The sequence below is a fragment of the Daucus carota genome, chromosome 6 (genome assembly GCF_001625215.2).
Source record: "Daucus carota subsp. sativus chromosome 6, DH1 v3.0, whole genome shotgun sequence".
Lineage (NCBI taxonomy): Eukaryota > Viridiplantae > Streptophyta > Magnoliopsida > Apiales > Apiaceae > Daucus > Daucus carota.
In genome coordinates this window covers 5,811,250-5,831,626 of record NC_030386.2, presented here as the reverse complement: position 1 = coordinate 5,831,626, position 20,377 = coordinate 5,811,250, and the positions used below count along the sequence as shown (strand labels likewise).

At 31.9% G+C, this 20,377-nt stretch overlaps 1 protein-coding gene and 1 long non-coding RNA gene across 12 annotated transcripts; both read left to right on the top strand.

Moving 5' to 3' along the window:
• The first annotated feature begins 8,130 nt into the window (after positions 1-8,130).
• Positions 8,131-14,620, top strand: LOC108227841 (uncharacterized). Of its 11 annotated transcripts, none has more exons than XR_010284056.1 (7): positions 8,132-8,399; positions 8,592-8,737; positions 10,444-10,595; positions 11,298-11,624; positions 12,317-12,739; positions 12,835-12,938; positions 14,258-14,619. It is a non-coding gene; the product is annotated as an uncharacterized LOC108227841 (long non-coding RNA). The 11 variants fall into 11 exon arrangements; XR_010284054.1 differs by lacking the exon at positions 14,258-14,619 and adding an exon at positions 13,017-13,406; XR_001808114.2 differs by lacking the exon at positions 14,258-14,619 and having other exon boundaries at positions 8,136-8,399; positions 12,317-12,488; positions 12,679-12,739; positions 12,835-12,982.
• A 1,220-nt stretch (positions 14,621-15,840) lies between these two features.
• LOC108227839 (NADH dehydrogenase [ubiquinone] iron-sulfur protein 8, mitochondrial) lies at positions 15,841-19,945 on the top strand. The gene is made up of 8 exons (XM_017403204.2): positions 15,841-16,000; positions 17,445-17,541; positions 17,998-18,051; positions 18,162-18,253; positions 18,522-18,635; positions 19,238-19,305; positions 19,382-19,493; positions 19,577-19,945. Exons 1-8 carry the CDS (start codon positions 15,944-15,946, stop codon positions 19,670-19,672), a joined length of 690 nt encoding a protein of 229 aa, XP_017258693.1. The 5' UTR covers positions 15,841-15,943; the 3' UTR covers positions 19,673-19,945.
• Positions 19,946-20,377: the final 432 nt, after the last annotated feature.

The following is a 20,377-nucleotide window of genomic DNA, read 5'->3' as shown; positions in this document are numbered from 1 at the left end:
AATTACCGGGGCGGATATGTTCCTTTCAATTAAAAATTGATACTCCTCAATCACACTCAATGTTGAGGTTCCTCCAGTTACAACTTCTTAAAATGAGAACACGAGAACTTACTTAATTTATCATATTTTGACTAATCTAAACATCAAATTAGTAGGTACCCAATATAAAGAGTGTATATAAAACTAGTCTCTCCCTAACTAGTCAAAAAAAAATTCAAAAAAAAACGTCCACGGCCACGTCATCACTGATTTTTTTTTTTTTTCGGCTAGCTAGGTGGAGACCTTAATTATATACATTTTTTGTGAAGGTGCCCCTGGCGGGGCCCTTCAAATGAATGAGATATTGATAAATTAGAAAAGTTCTCACGGTTCTCATTTTAAGAAAATTCTCATTTGAGCAAGTGCCCGATTAGATATATATTAGTTACTGTATTTTTCGGCACGTTTTTCACACTCATTTAAATAATATTTTTTTATTTTTTTCTCTGAATAAAAATTTGATACTTAAATTTTTATTAAAAAAAAAATTTAGAAAAAAGTTCTACAACTATACTTTATAGGATTCTCAAAATGACGGAGAGAGTATCATGATACATTTTAGTATTATTATAAAATATAATTTGATAAAAATTCTCAAAAAGATTTTATTTTTAACAACGAAATGAATTTTGAACTTTTGTTAAAAAAAATTAAAATTCTTTCAAAAAAAATTAAAATAAATTACAATACTCTATTTATATATATATATATCTTAAAATACGTGTCGAGTAATATAAAATACCCGCAAAAGAATGAAAATGACAAAATGAGTAGTCATTTTTTGGTTTTGTCACTTTATCACATGTTTAAGAAAATATATTTTATACATTAGTTTTTCATTTTTCTATAAATAAAAATTATTTATTTTATTATTATTTATAAAAATATTTATAAATTATTATTTTCACTTGTGTAAAGAGTCAAATTTATTTTTTATTTGAGATCGACAAAACAATATATATTTGTTATGAATTTTGTATTGAGATGATAATTGTTTTTATTAGAATATCTCATTTCAATGTCCCATCTTCAGGAAAATTCATTTTAAACATTTAAATTATCATAGATATTACATGCTAAAATTTGATAAAAACCTAACAGAATTTTAATCACAAAATCAAATATCCTACATGTGCTTTATATAATAAAAACAAATCACAATTACAAACGGAGAAACATATTAATCCCATATAATGATTTTTAGTATTTGCTTGACACCGCAATTTTAATTTGATCTTAAATTTTGTCTTGTATTTAATTTTTAGTGATCAAATCAAGAAAATTCATGTATATCGTCTGGGGTTAATATTTTCGATCATATATGTCTAATACTAATTTATTAGGAAAAAACTTTTCAAATTATGTTAATTTTTTCTTGAATTAACATGTCTAAATCTAATCTATTAGGAGAAAACTTTTAAATTATGTCCGTTTCTATTTTTTAAATTTGACTAGATCATATTTATGGTATTTTTTAATGAATTTTAGTAAGGATCAAATAATGAGTCGAGATATTTTCATGAGAAGAGTGCTAATTTTAACAAATATATTAGTCATTGTTAAATTATGATCATGTTTGGATGAGTTTAAAATTGTGAGGTATAATTTAATGTAGTAAATTGAGAGTTTAAAATGTCTGTTAAGATATTTTTGACTTAATAATGAATTATGTGTTATTAACATTATAATAATGACTTATAAATAACTCATAATTTATAAATAATTTTTATCAGAAAAAAAAATTTAAAAAAATTAGATTACTGAGAAAAATTCAAACTTAACTTGAAATTCTAAGTGAGTTTATGATTTAGTTCTCAATTTTTTTTTTGAAAATGATTTGGTTCTGAATTGACTTAATACCAAAATAGATATTTTCATCTTAAATTCAGAAATACATTCTTTAATCCGCTTAACTTAAAGTTGTGCCAATGAGGTACTTTTCTAATTTTTTTTATTAGACGTTTTGATTCTTGACAAAAATATGTAAGTGGGTTGACTCGATATTAAAAATTATAACTTTTGGTTGATTCTTTTTGTGAATTAAAATTTTGATTATAAATTTCTATTTAGAAAAAGTTAAAAAAATAAATATTTTTAATATCTGTTCAAAATATTTAAAAATAAATACCAAAAATCAAAGTGTGAAACTGGAAAAACAGATGAAATAATTTCCAAAACCAATTACGTAGACAAAGGGCAAGTCAGACATATCATAATACTCCTACTACTAATATTCTGTGATTCTGTTATACTTTGGTATCCTATTATAAGGCCTAGTGTTTGTTGAGAAGATTCCCTCTTACCAGTCTTAGGACCCACCACCAACCATAAGTTATCCAGCTGTAAAGTCAAACGTCAGATACATCGCCTTATTTTCATTATTTTATGTCATTTTGGACGTTATTCATTTATGTGGATGTGAATTTTGAATACTCTGGTTTCATTAATATTAATATTAGGAGAATAATCCTTTACCGAGTCTTATTTTACTACAAACTTCAAATCTAACTAAATTTTAAAACTCATATCACTAATATTTACACTTCCCTCTCCATCTTCCCCACCATCTTCATCTTCACTTCTACCTCCAGCCACTTCCACTTCTGCTGTCGCTTCTTCCTCCACCATCGACTCCTTCATCTCCACCATTGCCTCCTCCGTCTCCTTCATCTCCACCGCTACTTTTCAATTGTAACCCCAGTTGTCTTCTACAATTCCGGCGACTACGCCGCTTGAAACCACAGCCTCTTCACGTTGTCTCCCTCCTCCTTCATCTCAGCCACCCACCTCCTCTGCTACCCCGCCCCATCCCCTCCATGCTATCGCTCTTCCATGTCCATCTCCTTCGCTATCTTCACCTTCGTTATTACCACCATAATCAATAACAAAGCACAAATCTGAATCGATAACAAGCACAAATATGGAGGTTTCACTAATTTTTACAACACAAATCACTAAATTCTAAAGTGAATATCTCTAAATTGTACCGATAATATCACTAACTTGTATTGATTTTTAGTTTTTATTTAAGTATTGGTTTATTTTTGATCACATGCTATATATATCAAATTATGTTTATAATCATTTTTATTGGATGATCTGTGTGTATAAAAGATTTTTTATTATTAATATGAATGGAATCTATTGTATAATTACCAATTAAAATTTGAGAATAAAATTGAAAATAAAATTTGAATACCTATCAATTTCCAACGAGGAACCACAAAACATCTCATTATTAAAAACCCTCCGCTAGAGTAATTAATACATACTCTATCAGTCCTCTCCAATTACTTATATAAAGAATTTGACACACATATTTTAAAATTTGTATGAAATATAATTTCATTAAATATTCTAAATCATTTTTTCTTATATAAAATTTGATATTTAAATTTTTATAAAAAAATAAATTTTAAAATAAGTTATAAACTTTTAGATACACTTTAAAAAGCATGTCAAATAACGGGAAAAAATTATAAAGAAATAGGTAGGACACAAGAAATACTATAAATAAAAAATAATGAGATTATATAAAAGAATCGACTCGAAAAAGACATTTTCCTTTTATATAATTTTAATCATATTCTTGTGTTAACTATATTTGGCTAACCTCGAAACACACGTAGTAAGATTTCAAATCATCAAATTATCATATAATATATTCTACTTATAATAATTTGAAAACATATTAATTTTAAAATAGATGATCAATCAATAAAGTCAGGTAATATTTAAAATTATAACTTACAAACCCAATAATATTATCATATCATTTATAATATTTTTAAAAATATCAACATATTATTTTTAAAATAGAATAATCAATTAACAAAATTCAGTCATTTTAACATTATTTTTCTAATTTTTTTTTTTTTGACAAAATGCAAATTCACTCCATTAAATTAGAACAAGTCTAGTCGGGATAGATCCCCAACTGACAATGCAATCAGGTTAATAAACAATAAAACGAGCTAAACAAATAGCCGCATTGTTTCCAGACTGCTTAACACAATGAATCCAATGATTCTTGAAATTGAAAATGAATACAAAGGCTTCTCGAGTAATCCGGCCTACATCAATCCCGAAAATGGTAGCTTCTTTCTAATTTAGTAGTCAAATACTTGTACAAAGTTTCCAGTGTGACGTGGTACTTCGTTCAACCACGTTCTTGAAGCCGTGTACAAACGGTGTGCTAATGTAATAGTCTAATACATCGTAGAATATTAAATCTAAGGTGAAAATTTTCGCAAACGTCACCTGTTCCAAATGGTCCGTGTCGTGTAGTGTACTTTCGTGTCGTGTATTTTCACGTTTCGTGTACTTGAAAGTAAAACCCATATCCGACCCGTTTCGGATCCGTGTACCTAATCTCAAACCCATATCGTTTCGAAACGTGTCGTGTACTTTTCGTGTAGTTTTCGTGTACATTCAATATAAATATAATAATTAAATTTAATTAAAATATTATTAAAATGTACATTTTTATATATTATATAATTAAATATATACATTATTTATGTATTATATAATGAAATATATATTAAATCTTTATATATGTATACAATTGTGCACAAATTTGTACATGTATATATATTACATATATAAATATATATACTTTTACATTAAAATATACTTATTTTTTTAAAAATGTATTTATATCGTGTACATTCGTGTACTTTCGTGTATATGAAATAAAAACCCGAACCCGACACTAAACTCAACGTGTATTTTCGTGTTCGTGTACTTTCGTGTTCGTGTACCGAATATTGAAAACCAAACCCGAACTTTTCGTGTCGTGTTCGTGTCGTGTTTTCGTGTCATGTACCAAACTGCCAGGTCTAGTCTGAACCGAAACTTGGGTTGATAATAATTTCATTTTCTTAAAGCTGAATTGCGATTGATTTAAAGATGATCATCGTGTTGGGTACGACAAAATTTATATTTCAATCCGAAATTTTATATATACTTAAATTCGAAAAATATTCAAAAATGAATACTCGAATCTAATGGATTTTAGATCGGATTCAGATATAGCTGCAATCTGATTTTTTTTTACTAGATATCAAAAACCCAAACCCGGAATCAGAAAATATTTATTACTCCCTCCGTTCCACAATACATGTCACTTTGACTTTTTTCACGTAATTTGAGGTGTAAATAAAACACATGTCTATATATTATTTTTCAAATTTTCTTTTTTATAAATAAAAATATGGACGTTATACTTTTATTCAGAAAAAGAAAATTTGAAAAATAATGTATAAAAGTATGTTTTATTTGCACATGAAATTACGTGCAAAAAGTCAAAGCGACATGTATTTTGGGACGGAAAAAGTATTATAAATTATAAATATTGCAAGCATTCGAAATTGAGCACCAAGTAGAGATGAATTTTAATATTTCAACTTCAACCATTATATCTCAATACCAGTTTGATTTATATATGTATAACAAATATTTTATTAATTAACCCAAATAACGATATTTATCCCTATAAAATATTTTATTCAACATATCACCCTTTAAATTATAATATAATTGAATTGTATCATTCGTCAATTTTTATCTTAAAGATAAATACATGTTTTAAAAAATTATAAAATAATATGTATATTATATAATGTCTGGTATATTATATAATATATAAGTATATTATATATAATTTAATATAATGTGTAATATATAAAGTGTTATATATAATTATATATGTGTGTGTGGGGAAAATATTATATATTCGGGATTCTTCCGGGTTTGAGGTTCGGCTCGGGTTTCGGGTTTCGGATCGGGTCTTAGATCGGATATCTGTCGGATCGGATTATTTTGTCATCCCTACATTGATTAGTTCTTATTTTTTTTACCGATTGATATAATCGAATTCTCAAAGTGATAACCAAATCATCGGTTATACATAAACTATCCCCATATTTTCAAGTATTTTTTTTTGTGAATAAAAGTGTTGATATAATATTTTTATTCAGAAAAATAAAATTACAAAAATAATATTTTTAACTATATAGTCAAAACACTTTAAGATGCGTGTCAAAAATCAAACGACAGATATTTAAGAACGGGGGAGTATCGTTCTAGAGTTAAGTTATGGAGTAGACAAAAATATTGGAGTATTGGAGTACGAGTTATACTTTTTAGTTTAATCAAAAATAATATCTTTAATTATCCAAATTTTTATGTAATTAATCATTTATAAGTTGTCTTAAACAAAATTATCAATTAATCAATAATATTTTTCAAACTTTAACAAGTATTAAATTCATATTTTGCGTATTAGTTATATTGCAGAACACAATGTTCTCTGATTTATAAAAAAAAATTGTTTTACGTTTTGATTGCAATATTTATATTGCAGAACATAATCCGCAGATTGCCAAATGTTTGCAAAATATTGCAGGACAAAAAAATTAAATTTAGATAACTAGATTATATTTTTTCAATTCTCTACTTCAATACTCCAATGTTTTTTGTCTACTCCATAAAATTTAACTCTATGGTTCTATATATTTGAGAAGTTGCAGCATCAGACTTTAACTTCTTGAACTTTGAGGACAAAGGTGTTGTATCCTCATATCATCATCTTTAGATTCTGAAATTTTGGCAACAAACCTCCTCCGTTCTAGTTGTGGAGGCTTCTTCTTGGAAGGAGAGCTTTTGCTAGATCCATCTTGTTGCTCCTTTTGTTTAGGTTTTCTAGGGGGAATCCTTAGTCCCGATGACCTTGAATGTCATCAAACTTTGCTGATTTCTTAACTTTGGCAACTAATGCTTTTTTAGAAGCACTAGAGTCTGGAGGTGGTAACTATTTTTGTCAGTGTTTGAGGTGTGGTATTTGGATTAGCTGCAAAGGGTTTCTCATCAACATTTGTCTGTAGCATAGTATCTGATGGAGAAGTACACAGTAGGCAAAACTCTTGTCAGAACTTATCTCACCTCTGTAGGTATTCTTAGATCCCTAAAAAAAGCTTTCTTGAAATCCTTAAAAATAAAGTTCTTGAAGGCTCTCTCATGCAGCTAAAATGTTTTAATTTTCTCATCATAAAAAAAAAAAAGCAACTTTAGGACAATAATATTTCAATATAAGCTGACAGAAATGAAAATTATAAACTACTGCCTATTCTCTGACAGCCTACACCAAAATCAAATTTTTAGTCAAATATAAGAGGGTACCCAATTTGTTGTGACATTATAGGCAGAGCATCAAAATAATTAGTACATTTGTTTGAGAATGCTCTTGTGATGCAATCAAAATAAAAATTTCATTCACTATGCAAGGATTGTCTTTTTAATTGTCCGAGTTTGTTCAATGGGCCTTCATACCGAATGGATGCCCTGAAATTACATATATGTGCATCTCCAATGATAATAGTGTAGTCATGAAATTTCACTACAGGGGATGATATAGAAGAATGAGACCTCTGCGAAGAATCTCGGTCCAAGACTACAATAAATTGAGACCTGTTTACACCAAATTGAAGAACACTGAAGGATTCTCAAATGTGGCTAGATCAGAGACCTGCAACAAATTTGCAGAAATTCAAATAAGCTAATATTCATCTGATTTTCTGCCATTGAAACTCAAGTCTTCCCAATACTGGTAAAACCATTCACCTCCGGCCATTTTGGCTAATGAAATTCAGAGATGAATAAGGAACAAGAACATTCTTCAGGATGGAAGCTCATACCAAAAAGGATGATATAGTCACATGGGTTGAACATAGAAAAGTTGTAACTATTTTTGAAGGTAAGCTATAAAAAGACTTGTTCATATATTGAAGAACTCAAAGTCTACTATTTCTAGCAAAGCAACCAGGAAACCATGCTTTCTGTCACAAAAAACAAATATTTTCCTAAAATGTGGGTACAAAGAATGGAGTATGAAGATGATGCTATAGACTAAAATAGAAAATAGCTAGTCTCTTAAATATAAATTTATGTATTGTATTTCATTGAAATGTATCATTAATCTATTATATATATAATGCTGCAACATGGGGTTCCGTTAAGGTTCTGTGAGCCAATTTATTCCAGGTCAGCTTCTGTTATAACTCTGTTACTATTTTCTTTTTCTTTTTCAATTTTTATCCAAGTCCGTCCGTTACTATTTTCGTTACAGGCTTACAGCTGATCGGCGAGGCTGTAGAAAAACCTCAAAACACACGTCTCTCTCAATAGCATTATCGTCTCTCACCACTCTAAAACCCTTCCCGTCACCGCCCTCTCCGGCCAGCTTAAACTCCCTCCCACCGCCACTATGTTCATCGATGAATACGTATCCAATCATTTCGTGACTCTTAAATCTCTGCCACACCCTCGGGTTACAGTCACTAAACAAGCCCTTACTTTACGTAAGTTCAAAGCTTTGATTTTTAATTCACCCCAGCAGAAATTGGATTCTGCTAATAGACTTGTCAAGCTTTTGATGTTGACAAAAAGAAACAGTCTTCCTTTGTTTGTTATCGATAATTTGAAATTTTATTTGGGCCTGCCTTTTAATTATGTTCTTGATTTCATTCCTGATCTTCCTGATTATTATTCAGGTTGTTAGTATGGAGAATTTTGGGTTTGAAGCAAGCTCCTCTGGTTCATCTCAATGAGGAATTGCTTGTCAAGAATAAACATTCTTGAGGAATTGCTTGCCAAGTAGTTCTAGAAATAAGAACATATTGGATAAGCCATTACCAAGGTATTATTTTTCTTTATTCTTTGATTTAAAATTTGGTGGTGGATTTGATTGGTTTCATTGGCATATGTACTCAAGCAACTGTGGTTAAATGATTTGTTTGTTAATTTCTACATGATTGTTTTGCATGTTATTTTATTCCCTCTTTTAGAGGTTAGCTTTGTGTAATATATGCTGAATACTGACTGTTTAATCTTGCTCACTTGGGGAATGGAAAACTAAACTTTTCCACCTGATGTTGGGGTACTCCACATTTTTTCAGTTTTGGCTGTTCATTTAACTTAAAAGTTTCATAGCTCCTAAAGACACCTGAACACCCTTTTGGCGTATAATTTCTATTGACGAGCACCTCCTTAGTTTGGCTTCAGCAGCTGAATTTGAGGGAAACTCAATGTGTATGGATAGCAAAAAAGAATAATGGTCAAGTATCGAGGGAGAAACATATAGAAAAATTAACGAAAAGTTCATGGATTATCTGATTATGAATTAGGAACCCTTAATTTAATACTACTATGTTCCAGAAAGTTTATATTTTAATTGTCAGCTATATGGTCATGGTTCAGTCAACGTAGGTCTGATAAGGAGGTGGGCAGGTTTAGTTTCTTTTGGGTTTTGGAGCACTTGGCTTCAGATTATATTAGGAAGGCAAGCATATGAATTTTAAAGGTGAAGAAAAAAATGGAATTAAGACACAACTAAGTATTTGTAGTACCGGAATTGACTTTTTAGTACCACAAGAAGAGATTTATATTCTAATTGATTATCGTATGAGGCAATGGAACATTTAAAGCATTATTTTCAGATTTTGTCAGGAAACATGAAAACAATATGCGGATTGATAGTATTCAGTAGAGAAAGAGATTGGTAGAGAAAGTGAAATGTATATTTATACATAATTCAATGCAATTATAAGAAGTATTTTAAGCCTCTATTTCTGGAGCAAAATGATAAATTTTCGCCCAAGTAACTATGAACTTGATGTCATTGTATAGACATTAGTCTCATCATGTTTTATTTTTGACGGTATTTGATAATTTCTATTGTGGCACTTTTCAAAAATTTGAGTTGATATTATATAAAGTGTGGAATTTTTGTGTGGTTATTGATATGCGTCCTTGTCATGTTCTGTCCCTTAAATTTGGCTTGGTGACTTGCTTATTTTTCAGAAATTTCTTGGCGACAATCTAGGCTTTTGTTAGCATCTGATCAAATTCAGTTACAATGCATATTTACAATAGGTATAGGAAATGGAGCATAAGCTAAACTGAGTTATCTTATCAGTTCAACTCAAGAATGTACTATTCCTCCTGAAGTTACAATTGAGGGGAAATACTATATTAAACTTGTTGCTTAGTTAGTGGGGCTTGTGCACATCTGAGAATAACTCTTTTTAAAAATACATTAATGTTTGTGAAAGATATAAGGATATTTTTCTAGCATAGATTCCTGTAGTAATGTTTTTAGGTAGTTTGAGTACTACTATTTGAGGCTTCCGTCAATTTGTTTATTGGACTAGAATTTTTCATATATAAACTTTTGAAGTAACTTTGTAGCGGGGGTCTAATATTTTCCAATGATCCTGACACATTAGATGTCACGGAGGTATAATAGCCGGACAACAATCTTCTCACGGATTGTTTCCTTTACTCATTCAATATTCAAAACTTGACTGCAAGCTAAGTTTCCAACTGTGCATGTTGTTTTGCCAGTAAATTTGAATATTAACATCCATGGGATTCTTATTAAATCTGTCTGACTCGTTTACGGGAGCAAGGGATGGTGGAGGGAGAACAAGTAGCTCTTGTGCAGAGTGGTAAACAACCCATCTGGCGATAACAGTCCACCCACAATATCCAGATCGGTACTATATCTTGTTCCAAATTTAACTTTTCTTCAAGTACCCCATTCTTTTATATACAGATTTAATTTTTCAACCTAACTTTACACAAGGATCCCACAATTTTCAGTTTTTGGCGTGGTGGCAATATTTATAGCCCCATCTATCTCTTCTTCTATATTTACAACAAACTAAGGCATTGTTCTATTTTATTACAAGACTTACAAGATATTAAACACCATTGGAGTGGTGATTTTAGTTTTGTTCTACAATATAGATATACAACAAAATATAGCACACCATTGAACTTGCTGTTAAGGTTCCCTTCTTTAGTCTGCTTCCTGTTTAGTGGGTTCTGGCACTCGTATTAATAATGCTTCTTTTAACATAATGTTACACTATAGTTAGTGATATATATTTTATTCATTTTAAAATCTTTTTGTTCCCTTCAGCATTGTTTCATTTCCATCCTTAGATTCATTGTATCCATTTTTTGCAATCATGTACTCATCTTGAGGTAATATGGTAATGCATTACTTTTTAAATGCCTTTTCTAAAATCACCTATAATTAGTTATTATGTTCTATTTGTTTTAATGCTTATGTTTCACTTTCATGTTGTTTTTTATTTTCTACCTTAACTTCTTTTCTTAATATTGTATACATTGTGTTGCTGGTATTTGGAATTTACATATGCATTATTTTCTAAAAAAATTATTTGATTCAGAAATATCTCAGGAACTGATCGGTATTGTGGACATAATATTACACGATTTCATGATGCTATATTGAGAAAGGTTTTAAAAGGGGAGAAGTATCTAAAACTCTACAGCTATCGCTATTTGATTGATGGATTTGCTTCTGGTTACCCCCCTGCACGTGAAATCTGAATGGGCAGTCTGCATGGTTCTTTAGGTTACTAGGGACTTCTCATCTGGTTCATGCAACAGAAAGCTTATTGGCGCTCGCCATTTTGCTGCATCTACTATAACACGAGGAATATTCAATGCTACTCAGGATTATGCTTCACCTTTGATGGTGATGGCCATGGAACGTGAGTAATTTCATTTTCTGGAAAAAATATTTTAAATTAAGCTGGTGTTGCTATATGATTCTCAGTCTGTCTGCTGGTTACTGTTTTTATAGTTAATTTATCGTTCTTGTTTGTTCCCTTGACTAGGATTACATTTGATAACATAATTATAACCTAACTAATGCAAATAAAATTTCAAAAAAATAAACCAAGAATATTATATTACAAACTAGAAAGGATCAGATCTGGTGGCACCTGTGAATCAACTTTGCATATGAAATTTTGTCTCACTAGATAACAAATTGATGGTTTTTTTTACGCCACACGGGGCATGGTATCTTAGTATTAGTATTTAGTGTGTGTTAGAATTCTATTTATCAATTTATTGACACCCATTAGCTGACATTGGCTCCGTGCCCTCAGTATAGTTCCTGGCATATGATCATAGAAATGTTAAGATGTTGTCTGTATGCTTGTTTGAATATGCAGAAATCTGGAGTCTGTTGTGCGATTTTGTTTTGTGTTCGTTCAAACTTATATTCATTACTGTCGTGGTAATTTTGTTGTAATTTGAAGCTATGCCTCTTGTGAAATGTATAGAATGTGTATTATGATCATTTGTGCTTCTTTTGTTACTGTTAAGCATACATTCTGGTACTATATTATATTTCTGATTTTTATCTTTAGTTGGTTGATGGTTTCTATAAATCTAGGTATGGATAGAGCTAATCTGTCCTAAAACACAGAAAGGCCGACAAGGAGGGTATGATAACAAAAACCTCTATAATTTTGGGACTTGGAGATTCTGAGGATGAGCTTAAGGAAGCCATTGCTGACTTGAGGGCTATAGATGCTGATATTTTAACTCTTGGGAAGCACTTACAAGTGAGTTAACATGCAAATTCTTTGGCACATTGCTTTTGTCATTCCACAGTTTCTAGCCATTTAGTCACATTTGTGTTCGGGGGCATTACAAATATACTGAATATAGGTTTGCAGAAGAGTTTACAACCGAGTATAGATTTGTGTGTGACTAATATGGCTTATATCCTTACAATTGAGTATCCGTTCTCAGAAATTCTCAAGGCAAACAGAGTCGAATCTAGAACCTGGGACAACAGAGGATGAACCCTTAAGTAATTATCTATATTTTAGTAGTATTCAAGCCCAATTTGGGTCAGTTCTTTCAGTATGCAATAGTTTATCGAATTCTAATCTTTTTATTCTGTAGGTTGTTGCAGAAGTGTGCGGCACTTATGTTGTATTATTTTCCGGGTGTGAATTGATCAAAGGGGTATAATTACTTAATCAAGTCATGAAGACTAACTGTAATGTGTATGATTTCTTCTGCTTCTCATATATTTGTCACTTTCCTTCCATCAGTCACTATAGTAACGTTTGTAATCTTAGCAGGTTGAATTTGTCATATTCATTATAATCAAGTAGAGCCGGCCAAACGGGCGGTTTGGCTCGGCCCGAACCGGCTCGAACCGACATTTAGCCCGTATTTTCACGTGCTGGTTCGAACCGGCACGAACCGGCACGAACCGGCCCGAACCGAGGTTTAACGACGAGCCGGTTACGGTTCACATATCTTCGATTCGCGAACCGTCACAAACCGGCCCGCCAAAACTGGTAAAATCCGCCCGAACCGTCTGGAACCGTGACCCGCGAAAGCCCGCTCGAACCGTTTGGAACCCGCGTGAACCGCGGTTCACGAACCGTGTAAACCTGTGATATTTAAACACATATTTTAATCAAATATTTAAACATGCTAATCTAGTGCCATTATGAATAAATTATTAACTTGATATATTTATTTTAAAAAAATATCATAACTAAATATCTAAATATATATTTTTTTTTCGAAACTGATCTAAATATACTTTTTTAATCCACTTAAGAATCTAAATTTATAACATTTTAATATTTTCTTTTAACTTTTTAATATGCTTATAGTTATATTATAAAAATGAAAATATTTTAAAATTAAAAATTTAGCAACTCACCATCATTTAACTGCTTAATTTTTTTAAAAACATAAACATATACTAATTTGTAAGGCATATAAGTCTGCATCATAAAAAATATTGTTTTTAAATATAAAATTGGGGACTATCAAATAAATTAATATTATATCACAAAAAGGATAATAACCACATAAGAGAATAGAGAATAATGAAAATAAAAAGGGGATATAGAAAAAGAAGAAGGAATGACTCAATGGGAATGCATGACACCTGTAAGGGCTAGTGCCAACCCGCGTGAACCGCGGTTCACGAACCGTGTAAACCTTGGACTGTTTTTAAATATAAAATTGGGGACTATCTCTCTTGCTTTATCACACTCTTGGACTGTCCAGATGTCCAGTGTCCAGTGTCCACTGAACCGTTCGAACCGCAAACCGTTGAACCGCGAACCGCCCGGAACCGTGTGACCGCATAACCCGTCAAATCCGCCAAACCGTATAACACGGTTCCGGTTACCTTCTACACCAGCCCGGCCCGGACCGGACCGGACCGCCAGTCTTGCCATGCCGGTTACGGTTCCAACAGGGACGGTTCGAAACCTGTTTGAACCGGCACGAACCGGCACGGCCCGCCCGTTTGGCCGGGTCTATAATCAAGTTTTGTTGATGTATGTATTCCTGACAGGAAAAAAAAGGGAAGAAGGAAAGTTTTGTTGATGGATTTTGGAAAATGATGAGACTGTTATAAAATTGCAACAAATTTTAGCACGTGTAATTTATATCCCCACATCTGATTCCTAATAAATCTTAGAAATTCTACTTTTAAGTAGCTATTTATTTTTTGTTCATCGTTTTAAGATCTCTTGTGCTTCTCACTTACGGCACTTTTCCAAAATCTACATTCATCATTGGTGCGCATCGTTAAAGATTATGAGTTTTCTAGCAGTGCAACACGATCAAAGTATTTTCTCACATGTTATACAAATTTATAATATATCAATTTAGAACTTGCCCGTGCCTTGCACGGGCTATAAAGCTAGTTACAGTAGTAATACAAATGCAACCCAGAACTCTTGAAAAGAAAATCCGTAAAGGTTAGCACTTCAAATTTGTTAGCTGCCAAGTAATTTTACTCAAAAAGTTAGATGGAGAAAAACAATCCAGCTCAAATTTTGAAAAGCCTCTTGTTTCTACATTTCTGTTTATGTAATTTATAATTCTTATTTTTCATTACATCCTTTGTTGAAAAAGTTGAAAATTTTATAGATAGTATTCAACTCACTTCTGCAATCTAACCTCATTGTTTGAATTGTTAAATAAAAAGACTTCATTCAAAACTTTTGTATTCTATAACATAAAAAATAACAAGTAAAAATCCATTGATACACACACAAACACACACATATTTAAAATCATTTAAAATAAAATAATTTGTTTATATAAGTTCTAATTTGTAATATATATTTTTGAATAATATATATAATATAATATAAATTATAATTTTAAGATATTTTATAATGTGGCCACAAAGAGCGGATTATTATTTCTTTGAGATATTATTGACAAAACCTCTCAAAACAGAGGTGAGGTATGAGTGAGCAAAATGAAATATTCAATCTGGTTACTAATAGTTCAGTTGTAATTTTCACATACTTTGTATTGTTCAAGGTGTAATTGTTTTGTTGCTGTGTACCCAGTTTGTGAAATAAGGGAACTAGTTAGCTAGTGAAGAGTATACTTGAGAAATATAGGTCTTGGAGAGAGTTCAGGAGTTTCGGCAAGCTGATAACAAGAACAAGGGTTGAAAGGAGATATTATTGAATCTATATTAATAATATAATCTATTACCAGTTGGCAGGGGATCAGGGCGTAGACCAATATGATTAGGGGTTGAAACTGGCTGAAATTCTTGGTGTTGATAACTTACTGTTTATATCTGTTTTGTATTACATATGCATTGTTAGCTAAGTGACAGTATATTTTGAATCTTAACATCAAGCTATACGTGACAGTTTAATTATTAATATTTAAAATTCGAGTATATTAGATATAACACCTATTCACCCGGTATAATTTCAAGTTTTCGAATATCGTACCCACTCCAAATGGTGACATGGAGGTGTAGTTTTAAAATTAGAGATGCTGATTATTATGTATTAATTGAACTAAAAATTTTGTATGTATTAATGATATTATTTAAATTATTTAATTATTTAATAGTTTAACTCTACATTAAATCTGATTTTAATTGAGGATTAACAGGCCCAACAGGGATTTTTAGAACCATGGGTGGGGGTATAAACAGCGAGTGAGTTGTGTCTAGGCGAGACGAGTTTTTATATCCAAAACGCAGAGAAATAAAATCCGAGAAATGGCCGCTGCCATCTTAGCTCGTAGGTCTCTCGCTGCTCTTCGTTCTCGCCAGCTTGTAAGTCCCTTTCTTCAGTATCTGTTTTTCTATATATCTCTTTCTGTATTACTAGCGAATTATTCTGTCCGGATGGATCATGAAATCGGATCCGATCCTTTAAATCCAGGATCCCTAAATTTTCTCTTTAGGGTTTTATTACCAATTATAATTTGACCCAATTATATGATGCCACGTCCAGGGTCAGGGCTGGGATAGAGCTAAATTGTGCTATGATTTCTGTATTAGGTTTTCCGTTATTGTTCATGGAGCGATTTTTAGTTTTACCTGAAGAAATTATGACTAATGAGTCTATGTGTTCCGGTTAACTAAATGTTACTTTGAGTGAGATTTTTAGTGATTTTCGAGTGCTTATTGGTTTTGTTTGTATATATTCTTTCCCACTTTGTAACCTTAAGAATTAAACTGTTTATGAAGAACAAGCATTCTTTTGCTACCCAAGAGTTATAGTCATTACTCATTAGTCATTACTGACATATTGTGTCAAGCTTTTAGTGACGGGTTTTCGCTTCTCATCGACATTCCTAAAAGATTAGGTTACCTGTTATGGAAAATGCTCTCCAAAATTTGAAGACCTTGTCCCCTCCAACCTTTAGATGTCTGCTTTGTATCACAAATGAAAATGGATGTGTATAATATGTCTGGTCGGGTGTTTACATTTGTAAGTGCTGGGCCGCTCAACCTCTTTTGAGGCCCATAGGCAACCTCAAAAAATGTACCTTTATATATAAATTCTTGAAACAAATCGTATTGAATTATAATTCTTGGAAGAAAGGGTGTCTTGGAAGTATTTTTATTTTTCAGCACAAATTCTATTGTCCTTTTTCAAAGTAATATATGTGTGTGGGTGTGTATTTAAGATAGTTATAAAGTTAGTTCAATTATAATTTATGAAGTAAAATTATGAGGCCCTTGTGTGAATGAAACCTAGTCGAAGGCCGACTTGGCCTTGTAAATGAGCTGGCGCTTCATAAGTTTCGCAAGACTTTTCTTGCATAACGTTTTCTTTTTGATGATTTCATGAGCAAAACTCTCCATGAGTGAATAAGTAACAGTTGTAGATGATTCTAAACCATATATAAGACATAGAGGGTATGGAAGGTTGAGAGAAGGGCTTGACATTTTGTAAAGAGATCTAACAGAAGGATGTATAAGTGAGAGCCAGAAACATGAGAGGTGTAACAATTTTTTTTGTTTGTGATCTCTGTTGGGGAAGTGGTGAAACAGAGGTATAACCATTTTTCTTGAAATAGTTATGAATGAATCTTTATGTAAATCTGCAAAATGGAAGGGAGAAGAGGATACACATTCCTTCATGCATGTTTAAAATTTGTTCCATTCTCCCACCATTTCATTTTGTCCAAGTAGTTGGAATCTGTGTATATGAAGTTGTTGCTCCTCTCATGGTGTTGAACTCTGCACAACTGACTATTTTCTCTGCTAGGTTGCAGCTGGGCAATCATTGCAGGGGACGAATGGTTATGGAGTTAGACATGGCACATGTTCATTTTCGACAAAGCAGTCTTTTTCTACTGACAAAGGTTATACTGATACACTTGACACTTCTTCCCTGGCTAATATGCATCACATAAATTATATATTAGGAAATATGTGGATTTTTACTTGGCAATATATATGTGTGTGTGATTATTAGTTCCTTTATATTTTTTCATTCATTTTTTATTAAGAATTGTACAAGTACATACAACTTTTAAATTCTTGGCTTTTGTTCAATTAAATTTACTATGAAAAAGAATTAACGTTATTCTATTTGCAGCTGCAAGGGGTTAAGAGAGAAATCTGAACTTCTCAGTGTTTTCTATCTGTTATGTTTGATGTTTGAGAAAACTGATCGCCTAATTTGCCATTGTCTAATTTAGTCAGAAATCTAGTATGCTACATCAAAAAATGGGTGTTTTCCTCCTTTTATGTATCATAATGACATACTATTATTTTCCAGTTCTTTTTCTTATTCCTTATGTAATTTTAAATTTCAGATGATGAAGAGAGGGAAAAACTTTCGAGGGAGATTGCTAAAGATTGGAGTTCTGGTACTGCATGAAATATATGCTCATTAAGTTGTGACATTTTGCTTAATATAATTGTTTATTTACTTCTCGAATCAAAAGGAAATTTTAAAATTAATACCATTCATTTGCAGTGTTTGAGCGTAGCATCAATACCTTATTTCTCACTGAATTGGTTCGGGGTCTGAGTTTGACGCTCAAGTACTTTTTTGAACAAAAAGTTACTGTAAGTGCCTTCGATAATTATTCAGCATCTATGTTACTCGGACTCGGCTAGAAGTGTCCGACATGGATACGTGTCCATGTGTCGGACTCGGTAATATTTTGAAAAATGTACATGTTTTTGGCCTAAAATAAGTGTCTGAGTCCAAGTGTCCATGTCTGAGTGTCAAGTGTCCGACACGGGTACTTCAAGGCAAAATGAAGAGTCCGAGTAACATAGTTCAGCATTACTTGTAGTAGGTCCAAGGCTCTAATGAATTTACCTGTGACAGATTAATTATCCATTTGAGAAGGGTCCTCTGAGCCCCCGCTTTCGTGGAGAACACGCCCTCCGACGTTATCCTACTGGGGAGGAACGATGCATTGCCTGCAAACTCTGTGAAGCTGTAAGAATCAATTTTATGGCTTCAACAAAATTTTGAATTTAAGAAGTAAAGCAGAAAATAGAAATGTATACTATGTGGGACATATTCATATTGCAAATTGCTTATATAGTACTAGTAATGGAATGACATATATTAAGTGATGGGTGTTGTACTATATGCTCCACTTATCGGACATAAGTTGATCGCATTTGTGATCTGAATAGCTATTACATGGTACTGTGAAAACTTTAATAGAACTGTCAATTTCGTTGTGTTTGACTGTATAGACCAAATCATATAGCATACTTAAAACCAGACGGAGAATGTATCAAAAAGAGTGTATTTCTCTCGTTACAGAATCAGGTAGAAAAGATATATACTGTACTTGATTGTTTCATCCTTTAAAAAGTCCAATTACATAAAGAAAGGTACTAGCTCTATATAATAATATGACATGTCGTAGGTAGGTCTTGTCTTTTAAATATTGCTATATTGTTTTCATACTTTTAACTAAGGGCAGCTAAGAACCCTTATATGTTGTGTAGACAGTACACACTTCGCTTTTTTTTTTTTTTTGATGATGATGCACACATCATTAAGATATATATATTTGCCTGCAACAGATATGCCCTGCTCAAGCAATCACAATTGAAGCTGAGGAACGTGAAGATGGAAGCCGAAGGACGACTAGGTAAAGTATAGTATTTGATGACTACTTCCCACGCATTGTTGTTTTCGAGCTGTCTTATGTGACTTGATTTGTATAGGTACGACATTGATATGACTAAGTGCATCTACTGTGGATTCTGTCAAGAAGCATGTCCTGTTGATGCAATTGTTGAAGGACCAAACTTTGAGTTTGCTACTGAGACTCACGAGGTCGGGGACTATTCCATCGCAAAATTTTCACTTCATAATTATATATTACTACCAGAATAATTTTATATCATCTCATTGCACAGGAGCTTCTTTATGATAAGGAAAAACTACTTGAGAACGGTGACAGATGGGAAACTGAAATTGCAGAGAACCTACGATCCGAAAGTCTTTACAGATGATCACTTTAATTACGTCAGTTCAGAAGTTCCTAGTTCCTATGTTGCTTATCGACTGAAATGTGATATCTGGTGGTACCATTGGATTATTGGTCACTAGCTTAATAATGGTCTGTTTAAAGCCTACAGAGATTGATGTACTTGCTACATAGTACATACTGCTTTTTGTTTGCGATATAATTTTCCTTGTGTATTACTTGGATATAAATTTGGATGGTGAACGTTAACAGTGGCAAGTTTGATCTGCTATGCGATTGTAATTTTTATTTTGTGTCACTGTTTGAATTATATGTCATTAGTTAATTTGTTGTCGACAACTAATATGCATGGATTTACTCTTGGTCCAGATGGATGACATGACCAGCTAATTTGTATTAAAAATATTCATTGATGAAAAAAAATATTTTTCAGCTCATTGACATTAAAATTATTTGAAATCATCACATAGAAAATAATAATAAATATACATTGAAAAGTTTTACGAGAAATGGATTAATTTTTATAATATTTTATATAAAAAAAATTTCCAAATTTTTTAAAGTTCATGAAGCAGTAGCCCCCTTTTCTCCTCCCATGCCAACAAGTAGGGGTGAACATAACCCCATCAAACCGCTCAAACCGAACCAAACCAACCTTATTTTAGGCCGATTAAACCGACCCAATCAAAACCGAAATTTGAATGGTTCGAATTTTAAAAAACCCTATTAA